Source organism: Oncorhynchus clarkii, chromosome 25, assembly GCF_045791955.1.
Source record: "Oncorhynchus clarkii lewisi isolate Uvic-CL-2024 chromosome 25, UVic_Ocla_1.0, whole genome shotgun sequence".
In the NCBI taxonomy this organism is placed as follows: domain Eukaryota; kingdom Metazoa; phylum Chordata; class Actinopteri; order Salmoniformes; family Salmonidae; genus Oncorhynchus; species Oncorhynchus clarkii.
In genome coordinates, this window is record NC_092171.1 from 20,005,331 (window position 1) to 20,023,790 (window position 18,460).

At 41.4% G+C, this 18,460-nt stretch overlaps 2 protein-coding genes and 1 long non-coding RNA gene across 4 annotated transcripts in view; 2 read left to right on the forward strand and 1 right to left on the reverse strand.

Annotated features, from left to right (window-relative positions):
- The first annotated feature begins 770 nt into the window (after positions 1-770).
- Positions 771-1,365, forward strand: LOC139383243 (uncharacterized). Its single transcript, XR_011628719.1, has 2 exons — positions 771-907; positions 1,094-1,365. It is a non-coding gene; the product is annotated as an uncharacterized lncRNA (long non-coding RNA).
- On the reverse strand, positions 1,224-7,318 carry LOC139383239 (tetratricopeptide repeat protein 8-like). Of its 2 annotated transcripts, XM_071127683.1 has the most exons (14): positions 7,060-7,272; positions 6,631-6,660; positions 6,321-6,441; positions 6,040-6,103; positions 5,610-5,859; positions 5,472-5,516; positions 5,165-5,250; positions 4,982-5,069; positions 4,150-4,260; positions 3,756-3,895; positions 3,402-3,576; positions 3,079-3,201; positions 2,727-2,810; positions 1,227-2,572 (listed from the first exon to the last, which is right to left on the reverse strand). In XM_071127683.1, exons 1-14 carry the CDS (start codon positions 7,171-7,173, stop codon positions 2,456-2,458), a joined length of 1,548 nt encoding a protein of 515 aa, XP_070983784.1. In that variant the 5' UTR covers positions 7,174-7,272; the 3' UTR covers positions 1,227-2,455. The 2 variants fall into 2 exon arrangements, with proteins under 2 accessions (XP_070983785.1, XP_070983784.1); XM_071127684.1 differs by lacking the exon at positions 6,631-6,660 and having other exon boundaries at positions 1,224-2,572; positions 7,060-7,318.
- Positions 7,319-8,100: 782 nt separating this feature from the next.
- Positions 8,101-18,460, forward strand: part of LOC139383396 (echinoderm microtubule-associated protein-like 5) — a 59,041-nt gene continuing 48,681 nt past the window's right edge. The window contains exon 1 of the mRNA XM_071127930.1: positions 8,101-8,591. Coding sequence (XP_070984031.1) covers positions 8,395-8,591 — 197 coding nt within the window. The 5' untranslated portion in view covers positions 8,101-8,394. The remainder of the gene's footprint in view (positions 8,592-18,460) is intronic.

Sequence of the window (18,460 nt, forward strand, 5' to 3'; positions counted from 1 at the left end):
TTGATGAATGTAAATTCTTAGGAGTCGATTGACTTGTCTGTTTAAGCTGGAGATATGTTTTTGTATGGGGTGAGTCTGAATCCACCGTATACGCCTAGGTCTGCCTTCCGCACCTGCAATGGAAAATGGCAGATCTACAGCGCTGTTTGCCAGACCAGGAGACATCCCAAAAATCAGTCTTCTCAAAAAATGACTGTAGCGTCCGAACGATACGGTTTGTCCTACAAACTAATATGACCACACTATGGAAAGCGGACTCTCACGAGTCTTCTCCACAAGTGTTGTCTGAAAGTAACCCAGTACTGGTTAAACAAATTCATGAACGTATAGAAGTTTTGTGCCAATAAAAAGAGGGTTTAATGTGTCCTCCCAAAAATATATACAGTATTTCCTGAGCTTTCGTAAATATCTCCTAGATATAGGATAGACACTTCAAAACCTTATTCCTTATGATTTATTCTTTGACTGTTTGTTTTTCCATTTATATATAAAATAACTACAGGGGTCCTAAAATTCAAAATCAAATAGCTAAATGATCCATGACCATGTCAAAACAATTCCATATGTTAGCTTAGTAGAACCCCCTCCCCCAACATTTCCATCAGTTATATGCAATGTGTCTCTATGTGGAATACTGTAAGTGCTCTTCTCCATGGAGTAGGCCCCTTTACATTGTAATGGTTTGAGAGCACTATAAGAGAAAGATTGTCCAAAATTCAGTTACCACTGATTAAATAAGCTTCTTTCCTGCCTTGTGTTTGTTTGCTCAGGCATTTATAAGTTGATGCACACAGTGCAGTTTAACTCCGAACCCATGCACATAAAAAGGGTTCTGGATAGGACTGAAGGAGGAAGAGGATACAGAGGGCACCTGGACATGGCTTGATGGGACTGATCTGACTCAGGGGTAAGAGCTGCACAAGTCTTTGGACTGGATACAGGTTTAATCATGTATGATATTCTATGTATTTGTATAGACCAACATGTTAAGCAGTTCTTGGTTAAATGTTTCCACTGCCTGTGACACTGTACCATTATCATTCAGGATAATACCAGAACGTCTAGAAAGTAACCTTTAACTTGGTTTAAAAAGGTACTGGGAAGACGGAGAGCCCAATGACCACTATGGAATGGAGGACTTTGCGGCCATCAAAATAAATCCCATGAAGTTCTGGAATGGTGCTACTTGTACAAGTGAAATGCAATCAAGGAAGGCTTATAAATTACTGTAAAATGTCCATTATTTAATTAAGTAAATACATACATTGAAAATAATAGGCATTGGAATCAAATGTAAATTGAAGTTGTACATAGCATAAGATTGTATCTGTTGAAATAAATTGTCATACTGTAAAGTTAAACACATTGAAATGAATGAGTTCTGTATCTTTGATTATAACGAGTAATCAATCAAAAACAAACAAGACTACAAATTGTTGTCACATCTGCTCCTGCCACGCCCTGTAGTGCTCATCCGGTGTCTCCTTGACCTGCCACCACTCCCCCAGTGCTCTCTCCCTCTCCGTGTGTGTGCGTGTGTGATTGTGTGGGCGGAGACAGGTGTGCTGGAGTCAGAGCAGATCCCCACCAGCTGCAACCTGTTTCATAATCAAGACCTCTACAAATACTCAGTCCTGCCGCTTCCTCACTGCCAGATCGTAATCGCTGCTCATTATGCCTGCTCTGACTCTGGTCCATCTCCAGTCCAACTTCTCGTCATCCTGCTACTCTGTCCTGGATTCCCCACTTTACTACTCCCTCGGATTCCCCTCCGGACCTGCTCACCCTGTCTCAACCCCTCTCGCTCCAGCCTCAGGCACCGCATTTGTTTTCCAGCAACCTGCCAGAGCTTCCCCTGACCTGCACTCCATCTCCCCATGTTTCAATAAATACCTTGGTTACTTCATCCCAGTCTCCTCATCTGAGTCTGCTCTTGGGTTCCCCTGTTCCACTCCGCGTAACAATTGTGACAAGAGGAATGGTAGTACAAAAATACACTATAAAAAGATAGCCGTATAAATACATTTACTATAAATATTTGTTTCTTCCATGTTCATACTTTACTATGTACATTTACTAATCAGTGCTTAAAAGTACCTTACACTATTCTACAAGCCTGTGAACCAACCATTGAAGAGAAAAACAAGCACATAAAACACTTAAATTACAACTAATAAGACCTGCATTGGGCTAGGCAGTTGTAAACTACTGTTTTACAATAATTGATGTGCAGTGAGTTGCCCAAGCCATTTTGCCCTTGGTATCACTTAGCCTGTATAATGTCACCATCAAGTAACAGTTGTGTCCCTGCAGGAAAAATATTTGTCTGTAGATCGTGAAGATGTCTAACCATTACATGAGGAGGCCAGTCACTGTTGTTTAATAGCAACACTATGACAAGTGAGCTATCGCACAGGTAGACTGGACTTTCAGGTCAGGTGTGTTGGTCAGTAGCTCACAGCACAGCAAAGTGCTGGCGCAGGTGTTTCAAAATCTCTTGGGTATCTACATGCTCAGGGAAGGCATCCTCTGACCTCTGGGCAGCAGTATAGCTACTCTGCAGATCTCCAATCTGGACACAGCAGAAGACAACAGCACATCAATTAATATGATCCCTCATGACTAAAAACGGTCTGTCCTTTTAATTTAAAACAATGCTATGAATGTGCAGGCTGCATGTCAATAGTTAAGTAGATTTAAAAAGTGCTGATGAAGTGTCTCGTTACCTTGTCTGACAGAGTGGAGTAGTTAAAGTGTGGTTCATACATGTGAGGGGCGAGTGATGCAGCGGTCTGGAGGAACGCTTTGGACTGAGAAAAAGGAGGAAATCAAAAACAACCATTCTGAATTAGACTATATCAAAACATGATAAACAGTCGACTACTGTAGATGTTCCTAAAGACTTTTTACATAACGCGTTGTACTATATGGAAGACAACCACTGGGTATAATGCCTTAGAAGAGCAAGTTGGAAAGAAGGTATGTCATTTATAACAGATTTACTCTCAATTTTCTTACCAAAACTAACATTTGATAAATATGATATATTTTAGGATCTAGAAATCACAGTTCACTCACCTGCTCAATGTGTCCCTTGCGTAGCTCCAGCACCGCCAGGTTATTATAGGCCTCAGCATGGTCGTTGTTGAAGGCCAAGGCCAGTTTAAAACACTGGTATGCCAGAGTCAGGTCTCCTATTCCCTGTGGGGAGAAACATAAGATGCATGTAACATAAACAGAAATGTGAAGAAGTGATAGATAGCATGCTATATGTTCTAAGCACGCAGCCAGAGTTTGGATCCTGTCCAAGAGAAACCAGTTGGCATACAGAAGAGAGTGCTGTAGAGTAACTTCATGCAGTAACAATAACATCTGTGTGTGCCAAGCTAACGCTAACGCACCACAGCTACGTGTCCAATGTTGTACCAGACGTCAGCCTGCTCCTCATCGTTGGCCACTAGGGCCAGAGCCCTCTCAAAGGAGGAGAGGGTCATGTCATACTGCTGGGCATAGAAGCAGCACAGTCCAAGGTTGTTATACAGCTGGCAATTATATACTCCCATCTGCAGCAGCCGTCTACAGGAAGGGAGGGTTAGAAGGAAAAACAACTGTAAAGTCAACGCAACCACACAAGGCATGTGTATCCACTGACATGATCAACATTCTTTAATATCGCACTGGCATAGCCATAATAATCAGAGTAAAATGAGGGAATTAAAGGGAGTGGTGTGTGTGTGTGTGTGTGCGTGACTAACCTGTAAAAGCGCAGGGCGACCTCAGGCTGGTCCGTGTAGAAGTGATTGCTGCCTATGCAGGCGATAGCCTCAACGTGAGTGTTGTCCTGCTTCAGGACGTCTTTGTAGTACTCTGTGGCTGAGGTGAAGTTATTCATCTCCTGTGAGAGACGCAGATAACAGATACTATTAAAGACAGATTTTGGACCTCCTGATCAACCTGCATCTGTTCTCTCAATTGACAGTAGAATTATTCAATAGCTACTAGAGATGCAAAACAATTAGGCTCCAAATTCCAGGGCAATCAGCTGATAATTTCAGATTACACATCTGACATGCCTATTTCAACTGGTGCTTTCTTTAAGCAAGAGAACGCTTCACAAACAAACAACAGAAAAGGAATCATGTCACGTGCCTCGTGAATGCGAGCAATTCCTGTTAAGAGAGTGACCTCCCCAGGAAAGTGGTCCAGACCTTGCTTGAAGAGGTTCAGTGCAGTTATAGGCTGATCAAGCCGCTGATACACCTGTTTTAGTGGTAAAACAGAACAATAAGTATTTTTATATAATTTGTGACAAATATAGGGTAGTAGATCGCTGTAGATCGATGTTCTGCCTGTGGCTATGGAACCCTGACCTGTTCAACGGACGTGCTACCTGTCCCAGACCTGCTGTTTTCAACTCTCTAGAGACAGCAGGAGAGGTAGAGATACTCTCAATGATCGGCTATGAAAAGCCAACTGACATTTACTCCTGGGGTGCTGACCTGTTGCACCCTCGACAACCACTTATTATTATTTGACCCTGCAGGTCATCTATGAACATTTGAACATCTTGGCCATGTTCTGTTATAATCTCCACCCGGCACAGCCAGAAGAGAACTGGCCACCCCTCATAGCCTGGTTCCTCTCTAGGTTTCTTCCTAGGTTTTGGCCTTTCTAGGGAGTTTTTCCTAGCCACCGTGCTTCTACACCTGCATTGCTTGCAGTTTGGAGTTTTAGGCTGGGTTTCTGTACAGCACTTTGATATATCAGCTGATGTAAGAAGGGCTATATGAATACATTTGATAAAAAACAAAAACCTATTTGGACTTATAGAAACAACTCGCCGTTGAGTGACGCACCACGTGCTATCTGCTACGGAGAAGCCTCGTGTCATGGTTAATCCATACTGTACACAGTGGTTTTACACTTGTATTTACACACAGTATTTACAGTGTTCGGGACATTGTAGGTTGTATGTTGTTACCTTGGCCAGATAGAGGTACGTGTCCACCACCTCCTGATGATTGAGAGCAGATCGGAACTGTTTTTCTGATTCCCGGTGTAAACCAAGTCTGTCAATGAAAGCAGTCACAATGTAGTAGAATTGTAGTGGTAGTATAGTATAATAACAGTTGTATGAGATCTAAGTAATTATCTAAAGCTTTACCTGTAGTAGCATTTCCCCAGCTGGACTTTCCACCACCAGTCTTTGAACTGAGCATTCTCAGTGGCCAGAGCAGCCAGGTCTAAAGCCTGTACACAAACAAAAGGTACAAATGGCTTTAGAGTGAAACTTACAAACAAAAGCAACATGGAAAGCCAAAGACACACGCTAATATTGAGTGGGTTTAACAAGTGACATCAATAGGTGATCCTAGCTTTCATCTTGATTCACCTGGTCAGTCTATGTCATGGAAGGAGCAGGTGTTCCTAATGTTTTGTAAACTCAGTGTATATCTGTATTGGTAACTCACATTTTTAACATCATTTTCATGATGGAAGATGTACTCAAATAAGGTCTGGGGGCAGAAAAAAACAAGTACAAGTACAATGACAAAAATATTTTTGGAGAGACCATGTTCATTGCCTTACATTCATAAAAATACTTTTACCTTGGATAAATTGGGCTTCTGGGCATATTTAGCTAAGTTGAGTCTAGATAAGTTTATAAATGGTCCCTCAGGATTGGTCAACATGGAGGCTGTTCCCAGCCGGACAAATCTCCCAGACGCACTAGTGACAGGACGGGCAGTGTGTGCCGTGCGAGGGGTCCTGATGGCTTGTTCCATCGTCCCTGGTCTGCCAGACTGGGTACTGGGCCTCACAAACCCTGTGATAGGACGTCCCGATTGGGTCATGGGCCTAGATTCAGGACAAAAAAAGCTCAGTTCAAAACTAATCTGATGCTTTTCAAGGAACATAAGGCTCCCCACGACTCAATTTCAGAAACATTGTTACAGTAATTACACCATTTCAGTAGGGGAAATGCTTTGGGATACTTAACACATACAAGATAGTTGTGAATTCTAAAATGTCACATACCTGATGGCTGGAGTAGGTCCACCTCCATGGCTTGTTCCTGGAAGCCTGAGTGATGTCCCAGGGCCTGAAAGAAAGCCTCATTACAGTACATTCAAAGAGCTGAGAACATTTTGGACAGATTTGACCAGATCAGAATGGTAATATATTTTTGTGATTGAGACAGACTTTGAGATTCAGTAGGCTGTACTGTGGGTATGGTCAAGAGTTTTTCCTGACCAATTGGCCTGACCAGGAAAAAAAAAACTCTTGGCCCTCTGGGACAGTTCAGAGTTCAGACTTACGAGCAACCTGTGCGATGGAGCTCTCATCCAGCAACATCTCAGCGATCCCCTCCTGGTCCACCTCCACCTCATCAATGTACACCATCTCTGTCAGAGCACGGGTCTTCAGACTCCATGCAGCCTGTCAAAGAAGTAACAGGCGTGTTTAGAAGGCATATTTACAGTGATTCAGATTTTATTTTACAATGTGATGTTACAAGGTATGGAACTCCAGTACAGATGTACTACAGATATTTCATTCATTTAGCTATCCATTCTATTTGTATTTCAACATGCCAGGTTAGAATCAGCATGGCAAGGAAGAGGTTACCTCAGAGATATATGATGAGGAGTCAGGTTCCTTTTAATACAGCAGTGAGTGAAATTATGAGAGAAGAGGTGAATACAGATTTGATGCATACATTACAGAAATCACATTTCAAGAAAAAGGAAGCTAAGAGTAGCTAGATTAACTAAAAGTGAGATGAAATTGACAGCGGGGCACTAGCTAAGATCTCTAAATTTGCCATACATGATAGCAAGGCTAGCTAGCTAGTTAACAAGTAGATTTTTCTTGCAACCAATACTACCTAGCTAGCTAACAGTGTGCTAGCAAAACAGCTAGTTAGCCAGCAAGCAAGCAATGGCAGATTTTGCAAGCATGCTATCAACATTAGCTTGCTACTGCTAGTTAAATTGGATTAATGCTTGGAGCTGGCTAGCAGAGCTAAAATAACTAGCTAGTTCAGTTTATAATTACCTGGTCGTATGGACTGTCCTCCAATATCTTCGAACAAATATTGGAACATGGTTGGAACTTCCGTCTTCTAAAGTAGCTCCATGCAAGAAACAAGGGATCCATAGGTATCTCCATTTTGTCTTAACTGCTTGTAGTGCTAAAATTAATGAAGAGGTAGCTAGTTAGCTAGCTAGGTAAATTAGAGCTTAGATATCAACACTAAGCTTGTTGCTTGAGCAGCAAGTGTCCTGTCACTCCCAGCAACGGAGGAGAGGGGAGGTCCTCTTGTATGTGCACTTGATTGAGCTCGCACAGCATGCCGGATGGAGGTGTGCACTGGCACTGTTTTTAAGACCATCCCATCCATTATAGCACGAACTCTCCCCACCCGGTGCATTGACTTTTTTTAGGTATTTACCGCGAGAACAAATAGTATTCTCTAAAGTGAAGCATGTTCAATGGTTTTCCTCAAAAACCTTTCGAGCGCTTTTTTGTATTCAAGTTTCATTCGCTAAAATGTGACCTTTATTTCAGCACCCACTGAGTAGACAGCGACTTTATTTAAAGTAGAAGCTGTGAGGATAGGAGGCAAAAGTATCATAATGTGAACCTGAATGCGTGTTTTATAAAAAAGAATCCAGTTAATGTTTTGAATGTCACTTTCAACAGCATTGATATAGTCTCTGAAACATATAAGTATACCTACTTCCCGTGGGATAGAGCCTTTGCATAGATAGAAAAACTACTGCAGAATGTTGAAGAAATGTGCAATGGGGTAAAATATTAAACGGTGACGCCATATACTTGGATTGACAGCTGTCAAAATCTTCCTGTCATTGACCTCACAACATGGTTAGAGCACATTCTTTATGGAAGGAAGTTCATGTCCAATTATAATGATTGCCATTGGTCCGTGAACATCCCTTCAAACGCTAAATAGATATTTGGGGATGTGATTGGACAGATTGTTGATCTATCACCAATGTAGATAACATTTGGGGGAGGTGCTTGTAAGTAAACGCGAAAACTCCATCTTTATAGGATTTGACAAGAGCTTCGACCTGCCTCGACTCTCAAGAGGGGCAGCTAGCCTAAGGCTGAAGTAGAGGTAGATATATGGTTTTCACTATGAAAAGGATGGCATAGTTAACCATTTTAATTAAAGATAAGCATATAATCTCGAAGTAAAACTAGATTCAGTTAGACTATTATGCACATGGCACTCGAATGCCCGCTGTTACCGCTTGTACCGGATACGATGCATTTCCAGTGGAACTAAGGGATACGGGATTGAATGAAATCCGTCTTGGTGAATGAAGAAATATAAAAAACTCTCGACAAAAAAGAAATACGGACATGGCTGACAGGACCGCTCCGAATTGTCACCTGCGACTAGAGTGGGTTTACGGGTATCGTGGACATCAGTGCCGCAACAACCTGTACTACACAGCCGCCAAGGAAATTGTCTACTTCGTCGCCGGTGTCGGAGTAGTGTACAACACACGGGAACACAAGCAAAAATTTTACTTGGGACACAACGATGACATAATCAGGTAATCCCATTTGCAGAAACTCATTCATCCACAGATATACCGAGATTAAAAATAAAACGCGACGACATGGCCAACAAAAAACACACGAAAATGATCAAGTTTATATTTCTGGCGAGGAGATACTTTGCCTAAGTATCTATTGAATCGAGGTTATGAGTAGTAATATGTGACTAACGTTATACACTTTCAAAGAGTGAAAATTGTATAGTTTATGAAAATATCAGAGTCCTAACTTGTGAGCTAACTAACCTCTTTCAGCACCTACTGGATGGACAACCACTTCATTAAAAGTAGCTTTCGTTTCAGCACCTATTGAGCGACTTTAATCAAAGTAGAGGCTTTGGGGAGGGAGTAATGATTTGAACGTGTTAGTTGTCTTGAAGGATGCAGTTGCTGTATCGTATCTCTGATACCGTTGTTTTTTTTAGGAGGAAAAGGTGAGACATTTTATCAAAGGATTCTGAACAGGATTCCAACCTGGTCCCAGAGCATTTCGTATTATTCTGTACGTAAATCTGCAAGACTCCTTTAGTATGATATGATACATATTACAATTTGTATTTTATGTAACAAAAATTTGCAAAATGTACAATATGTTACGAATTTGCTAAATATATGATATGTTACGAATTTACAAAACGTATGCTATGTTACGAAGGGTTAGGGTTAAGTTTAGGAGTTAGCTAAAAAGCTTAAGGTTAGGGTGAAGGGTTAGCTAACATGCTAAGTAGTTGCAAATGTAACAGTATAGCTTCCGTCCCTCTCCTCGCCCCAACCTGGGCTCCTCTGCACACATCAACCACAGTCACTCACGAAGCATCGTTACCCATCGCGCCACAAAAGCTGCGGCCCTTGCAGAGCAAGGGGAACAACTACGTCTAGGTCTTAGAGCGAGTGACGTCACCGACTGAAACACTCTTAGCGCGCACCACCGCTAACTAGCTAGCCATTTCACATCAGCCACACAAAGTAGATAAAAAGTAGTAAGTAGTTGAAAAGTTGCTAATTAGCTAAAATTCTAATGTTGTCCGTGATGAGATTCGAACTCACAACCTTTGGGATGCGAGACATTCACATTATACAACCACCTGTCATAACCATCTGTCTCATGTAACAATACGAAATGTAACATATCATAGGATGATCTCTGCATGTGTGATTCCCACCATGAAGCATGGAGGAGGATTTGTGATGGTGTGGAGGTGCTTTGCTGGTGACACTATCTGGGATTTATTTAGAATTCTAGGCACACTTAACCAGCATGGCTACCACAGTATTCTGCAGTGATACGCCACCCCATTTGGTTTGCGCTTAGTGGAACAGTCATTCATTTTTCAACAGGACAATGACCCAAAACACACCTCAAGGCTGTGAAAGGGCTATTTGACCAAGGACAGTGATGGTGCTGCATCAGATAACCTGGCCTCCACAATCACCTGACCTCAACCCAATTGAGATGGTTTGGGATGAGTTGGACCGCAGAGTGAAGGAAAAGCAGCCAACAAGTGCTCAGCATATGTGAGAACTCCTTCAAGATTGTTTCAAAATCATTCCTCATGAAGCCAAGAGTGCAAAGCAGTCAAGGCGAAGGTTGGCTACTTTGAAGAATCTCAAATATAAAATATATTTAGATTGAACACTTTTTTGGTTACTACATGATTCCATATGTGTTATTTCATATTTTGAAGGATTTCACTATTATTCTACGATATAAAAAATAAGACAAAACCCATGAATTAGTAGGTGTGTCCAAACTTTTGACTGGTACTGTATCAGAAGCATATGTGTAGTGGAGGTAGTTCAGTGAATCTCATGCCATGAGTGTTCTTGTCTGAGACCTGAGGACTTGTGTTGGCTCTCCATGCTTAGACTTTAGCTTGGTGAGCTAATACAGTCTTGTGGTGTGCAGATTACTGTTTCGGGTTACCTCAGAGGTAGGGCTCAGGGGAAGCAGTGCGGAGCAGGCACAGAAGACAGAACTGCATCTGTTTGGCGGGCAGCTCTCGCTCACGCTGCACGAAGTCATGTGAAAAAGATGCAGCCGCCTCAAATAGCAGTGGGAGGTGCAGTCATCTCCCTCCTCACTGTGCTGTGATTACATTTTCTATGACGAAACAGCCACAGAGGAAAGCTCTCTGCAGTGAATGAAGTCTAACTTTCATTTCTTAGAGTCAGTCTGTGTTTTATTCAGTCAGTCAGACTTTATTCAGTTCTTCAGTTTGTCTTGTAACTATGTTTAGATTTGTTAGTGTTTTGTGTGCTGGATGAATTCATTCCTATCCTAATATATCACCCTGCTGATGTTATTTTGCCCTGTGGCGTTCTCGGTTTGCCAGTTTTCCAGTCTGACTGTCTGACTGACTGAGGAGAGCTAGTTAATGGCCAGGTTAGGAACATGAATGAAAGGCCATTTCATTGGACTGACTAGGACCTGTTCATTCTCATTGAGTCACGCCCAGCATTGTACTTTGTGGTACTGTCTTGTCTATCCACTCCACTACAGTGTCATGGCTGTCCACGAGAATCCAATTAGGTCAGATCAGGTTTGCAATGAATAACTTCACTCAGATCCCCTCTCACCCGCAGGGGGGGGGGGGGGGGGGGAAAGAACGAACGAACTGGTGGGGGTTAACAACTCATGCCCTGTTGTAAATCAAGGAGAGAACATTCAGCTCTCCCTCTCTAAGGTTCACCCTAGGACACAAGGAATGTCCTTTGTTTCATCAGACCTTTTCCCGCTGAAACTCTAACACGTTCAAAAGCGAATACTGGAACAATATTTCTAACGTAGAACATGGGGAATGGTCAGAGGTGATCTATAGAACACTCATGTCATTTTCTTTGTTATTTTGTGATGTCATAAAAAAATGTATAAAGGAAATACTGTAACTTGGAAAGTATCCCCATTACATGTATGAAGTGTCCATCCTATGCGTTGTGCATGAAATATGAAACGTTATGAAAGTATTTTTGTTAAGAGAGGGATGTGATTTCTGAAGCTATAAGAGATAATTGTTTTACATAAGCTTTGCACAGTGACAAGTCACGCCCCTGAGTGAGGTCAGAGAGCGTGTCAGCCTGACGGAACCGCCCCTTTTGAACAAATTGTTTAAAATGATGTTTTAAGAAAAAAACACATCAGACCAGAGAGACGTAGAGCTGCAGGTTACGTTTAAAGTTGTCTGAACTCTGAATCTCAACACGAGGTTGAAACGATGAACTCACCTCCCGGACAATCACTAGTACGGCTGATTAGCTGTCCTAATTTAAGTGGGACCATTCTACTACTCTGTTCAAACCATCTTATTACGCTACTCTCACTGGGAACCATCAACACGGCTGGCTAGCTTATCTTCAAAGAAGCATCTTCCAGAGATAATGGATGGAGAATAAACTCTGTAGTTCTGTTCAGGACTACACGACAAATCACCGGATACCATACAACTGCAGAGGAGAACAACAGTAGAAGACTCCCTTTTGGACAATCAAAGGCTTACAAGCGTGCCGCAAAAAGGCCCAACCCCCTTTCCAAAGCAGCCCGGTTCCGAAAGAGATACACGGCGAACCAAGGCATTTCACGTAAATACATTCATGATTTCTTACTCCAAGCAGGCAGCGGTTCATGTTCAATTATAAGACTAATATTTTTATTTTACCTTTATTTAACTAGGCAAGTCAGTTAAGAACAAATTCTTATTTACAATGACAGCCTACCCCAGCCAAACCCAGACAATGCTGGGCCAATTGTACGCCACCCTATGGGACTCCCACTCACAGCCGGATGTGATGCAGCCTGGATTCGAACCAGGTACTGCAGTGATGCCTCTTGCACTGAAATGCAGTGTCTTAGACCACTGCGTCACTATAAGTGAGTAGCTTCTAAATGTACCAACGTTAAGTGTCTCTGTCCCTCTTTCTCGCCCTCTCCATGTCTTTTGTAACAAGCAGCCATATTGTATCAGTCCGCTAGGGACCTGTTTCTAATGTATTAAGTGTGTATGTTTATCCTGTGTTCCCATTTAATTAGATAGTAAATAAATAATTAAACCAATTTGTGTAGTACTGAATCATAAGTAAGACTCATTTTTTTGCAGATGCAAGGAAGTTATGACAGTTCAGAATGATGATACAAGGTTATGATTACAAAGTTGACTGTTTAAAGGTCTTTAACTATCACATCTGTGTAGTTTAATTCAGGAGATGGTAACTCTTCAAAGAACTGCTCTCGCAGGGCCCCAGATCCTAATGAGTTAATTGTTCCATGATTAATTTAATCGGTAACAATTAAACCTATTTAGGTAACTAGATAAATAACAGTCTTCAGATTCATGTTAAAGTCAAGTCATGACAACAGTATGTGTTTTCTGTCCTCTAGTCTGCAGTAACTACAGTATGTGTTTTCTGTCCTCTAGTCTACAGTAACTACAGTATGTGCTTTCTGTCCTCTAGTCTACAGTAACAACAGTATGTGTTTTCTGTCCTCTAGTCTACAGTAACTACAGTATGTGTTTTCTGTCCTCTAGTCTACAGTAACTACAGTATGTGTTTTCTGTCCTCTAGTCTACAGTAACTACAGTATGTGTTTTCTGTCCTCTAGTCTACAGTAACTACAGTATGTGTTTTCTGTCCTCTAGTCTACAGTAACTACCGTATGTGTTTTCTGTCATCTAGTCTACAGTAACTACAGTGTAAGTATTTGCTGTCCTCTAGTCTACAGTATGTTTTCTGTCTACAGTAACTACAGTATGTGTTTTCTGTCGGACGATCTGCCCAGACTATCCTCATTGACCCCTCTTTGCGCTAACTCTTTTGACTCATACATATGCTGCTGCTACTGCTTATTATATATCCTGTTGCATAGTCACTTTACCTCTACCCACATGTACATATCTACCTCAATTACCTCATACCCCTGCACATAGACTAGATACAGGTACCCTCTATATAGGAAAGTTGTAGTTATTTTGGAGTTATTCCGCGTGTTATTATATTTATTTTATTATTTTTCACAATTTTACTATGCCTTGTTGGGAAGGGCCAGTAAGAAAGCATTTCACTGTTAGTTTACACCTATTGTTTACGAAGCAGGTGTCAAATAACCTTTGATTTGAAATACATCGTTACAGTTGTTGGTTAGCTCCCTTGCCTTGGATGTTCCTCTGTCAGTAACTAAAATGGTTGATACTAAATTATTTAACTTCATATGGAGGAATAAACCTCATTATTTAAAAAAAGCGGTAATATGCAGCACCCAAGGTGAGGGAGGGCTGAATGCTTTGGATTTAAAACCTCTAATATAATATTTTGGATTAAATGGATACAAAACTACATGAATTTGTGCCTGAGGCAGATGCGGTGCGACTCGAGTTTCGCCATCAGGTGGAAGTCCTCTCTCTGGTCAGTCTCATCGGAGGAAAGAAAGGAGAGAGCAGGGACGATGAGAGGCGGACCCTGTGCTGCTCTGTCCCTCCCACCGCTGAGACTAATGCCGTGTTCAGAACAACTGGGAACTCAAAAATCTCCAACTTCAATGCGTTCAAGACAACTGGGAACTCTGAAAAAAACGAGATCAGACTGGGTAAAATTGTTTTGAACGGTCATCCAACTCGGAAACTCGGGCATATTTTTAGAGCTCCGACTTTCCGAACTGAAGTTCACTGACATGATTTGATCTCGTTTTTGCCGAGTTCCCAGTTGTCTTGAAAACACCATTACCATCATATGCAGGTACAATCAGTCCAATCAAATAAAACAGCAAATTATTTCAATTTCTGCTCAGCTGTGCCTTGTAAGTGCTACACCAACTGATCTATTTTGTTGTCAAAGCTAATAATGGTCTGAGAATAACAATATTGGCAGGCCAGTCATATAGCCAATATGCTGTGATTATGTATTAGGCCTACGGCACAAACCTCGTTCCTACAGAACCATTTTTATTAGGTTAATGTTTTTACGTCATGATGGCTAACCCTGGAGATGCCTTCAATCTCCACCGAGTTAGGTAAATTTGCTTCTTTTTTTTGTGTCTCATGTGGAATGATCTCCAAAACTCTTTCAAGTTGGTGGAGTTGGTTCCTCCAGGGCAATTCAGGTGGATGTTAGAGGGCCTTTTTACTGAAGAATGGGTTTGTTTCTATGGGGGATTTTCCGGTGCATGTGATGTGCATCTCAGAATGGTGAGCACAATCAGTGTGGGCTTGGGGGGAGGCCATTGTGTGTGTGTGTGTGTGACTGGGCAATTGTGGGCTTGAGGGAGGCCTTTGCCTAGTCCTGTGGGTGTCCTTGGGCATACACCTGCATTTTGAATGTCTGTATTTTTTCATGTGTCATTGCTATGGTTACGCCACCAACATCATTAATGCCCTGAAGTATGTGCAAAGAAGGGGAAGAGAAACCAAGTAAAGATGGTCGTAGACAGATTAGAAGTAATATTAGGAAAAAATAAGTGGCAGAATACCAAAATACGGGGATCATATGCATAAAGAGGAGTGACTATGTATGTTGTGTCAAACTGAAACGGTATATAAAGGGATCTCTTAGTCTGGGACCAACAGTTGTTCCATGGTCCAGCTCGGCTTGTTACTTTGTAATAAAGTCTAGATTGAATTTACAAGCTCCGGTGTCTAAGAGATATTTTTAAGAAGTATTTCCACGACATTTCATATGATTGTGTTTTTCTATTTTTGTGTTTGCCATTCATGTATTGTGTAATTGATTTATTTATATATATATATATATATATATATTAGTGTCATTGTTGATTATTGTCCTCTGAGTTGAACTCTGATGGTAACTTGTATCTGTACAAGGTGAACTTTAAATTAAAATATAAAATCAAATTATATTGTCATATGCGCCGAATACAACAGGTGTAGATCTTACCGTGAAAGTCCTTAACCAACAATTCGGTTTTAAGAAAATAGAGTTAAGAAAATATATACTAAATAAACTAAAGTAAAAAAAGAACACAATAAAAAAACAATAATGAGGCTATATGCAGGGGGTACCTAGACTTGGTGCACCGGTACCGCTTGCCATGTGGTAGCAGAGAGAACAGTCTATGACTTGGGTGACTGGGGTCTTTGACAATTTTTTGGGGCCATCCTCTGACACCACCTAGTATATAGGTCCTGGATGGCAGGAAGCTTGGCCCCAGTGATGTACTGGGCCGTATGCACTACCCTCTGAAGCGTCTTGCGGTCGGATGCCGAGCAGTTGCCATACCAGGCGGTGACGCAACCAGCCAGGATGTTCTTGATGGTGCAGCTGTAGAACTTTGAGGATCTGGGGACCCATGACAAATCCTTTCAGTCTCTGAGGGGAAAAAGGTGTTGTCGTGCCCTCTTGACGACTGTCTTGGTGTGTTTGGACCATGATAGTTTGTTGGTGATGTGGACACCACATCTTATTTACATTGGTCTAATCAAGCACACAGGCCTTTAGATGCTGTGACACCTTGTGGAGATTGGGCGTGGGTGATTAGGTTACTGTAAACTTAGTATCGTTTGATTGGTCAATGGTGGTTGGTTTTACACCTTCAGATATGAAGGTCTGTTGTTCTCTCTCGTATCCTGTCCATGGAGGAAGGTTGTATGATCAATTCTCATTTCCTAGACTTCTAGTTCTCTGGTCTAATAGGCATGTCTTTGTCCATACTTTGTCTTGTAAGTTAACATTGGGATCTACAGAATATGCCTATAAGTATGCTTTGTTAATGTTAGTATTGCCTTGTAACTTAATCTTCGGGATCGGTGTCCCGTCCAAGGGAGGGTTGAGCTAACGTTGGCTAATGCAATTAGCATGATTAAGTAAGTAACAAGAACATTTCCCAGGACATAGATCTATCTGATATTGGCAGAAGCTTAAATTCTTGTTAATCTAACGCATTGGTCCAATTTATAGTAGCTATTACAGTGAAAGAATACCATGCTATTGTTTGAGGAGAGTGCACAGTTTTGAACATGAAAAGTTATTCATTTTGAACAGAAATGCAATGGTTCACTGGATCAGTCTAAAACTTTGCACATACACTGCTGCCATCTAGTGGCCAAAATCTAAATTGCAGCTGGGATGGGAATAATACATTATGGCTTTTCTCTTGCATTTCAAAGATGGTGGTACATAAAAAGACAAAATAACGTTGTTTTAAAAAATTATATTTTACCAGATCTATTGTGTTATATTCTCCTACATTCCTTTCACATTTCCACAAACCTCAGTGTTTCCTTTCAAATGGTAACAATAATATGCATATCCTTAAAATGGAGTCAGGTATGTGGTGTACACTGTAACGGTTTTCTAGGTGTGAAGGAGAGTCGGACCAAAATGCGGCGTGTCTATTGCGATCCATGTTTATTTAAACTGAAGCAACACGAATCTAAATACAAAAACTACAAACAATAAACGTAACGAAAACCGAAACAGCCTATACTTGTGTAAACTAACACAGAATAAGGACATCAAGATACTAAGGACAATCACCCACGACAAACTCAAAGAATATGGCTGCCTAAATATGGTTCCCAATCAGAGACAACGATAAACACCTGCCTCTGATTGAGAACCACTTCAGACAGCCATAGACTTAGCTAGAACACCCCACTAGCTACAATCCCCATACATACACACCACATACAAAAACCCATGCCACACCCTGGCCTGACCCAATACATGAAGAAAAACACAAAATACTTAGACCAGGGCGTGACAGTACACAGTTGAAGTCAGAAGTTTACATACACCTTAGCCAAATACATTTAAACTCAGTTTTTCACAATTCCTGACATTTAATCCTAGTAAAAATTCCCTGTCTTAGGTTAGACAGGATCACCACTTTATTTTAAGAATGTGAAATGTCAGAATAATGTCAAAGATAATTATTTATTTCAGCTTTTATTTCTTTCATCACATTAGTGGGTCAGAAGTTTACATACACTCAATTAGTATTTGGTAGCATTGCCTTTTAAATTGTTTAAGTTAGGTAAAATGTTTTGGGTAGGCTTCCACAAGCTTCCCACAATAAGTTGGGTGAATTTTGACCCATTCCTCCTGACAGAGCTGGTGTAACTGAGTCAGGTTTGTAGGCCCCCTACTCGCACAGGCTTTTTCAGTTCTGCCCACAAATTGTCTATAGGTTTGAGGTCAGGGCTTTGTGATGAGCACTCCAATACCTTGACTTTGTTGTCCTTAAGCCATTTTGCCACAACTTTGGAAGTATGCCTGGGGTCATTGTCCATTTAGAAGACTCATTTGCGACCAAGCTTTAACTTCCAGACTGATGTCTTGATGTTGCTTCAATATATCCACATCATATTCCTACCTGATGATGCAATCTATTTTGTGAAGTGCACCAGTCCCTCCTGCAGCACAGCACCCCCACAACATGATGCTGCCACCCTCGTGCTTCACGGTTGGGATGGGGTTCTTCGGCTTGCAAGCCTCCCCCTTTTCCTCCAAACATATGATGGTCAGTATGGCCAAACAGTTCTATTTTTGTTTCATCAGACCAGAGGACATTTCTCCAAAAAGTACGATCTTTGTCCCCATGTGCAGTTGCAAACCGTAGTCTGGCTTTTTTATGGCGGTTTTGGACCAGTGGCTACTTCCTCGCTGAGTGGCCTTTCAGGTTATGTCGATATAGGACTCGTTTTACTGTGAATATTGTCACGGTCTTCCTCCTCTTCATCTGAAGAGGAGAGGCGAGAAGGATCAGAGGACCAAAATGCGGCGTGGTATGTGTTCATGTTGAATGTTTAATTAAAGAAAGAACTGAACACTGGATACAAAACAATAAACAAATAAAGACCGTGAAGCTATCATAAGGACTGTGTTGACACACGCAACTAACATAGACAATCACCCACAAACAA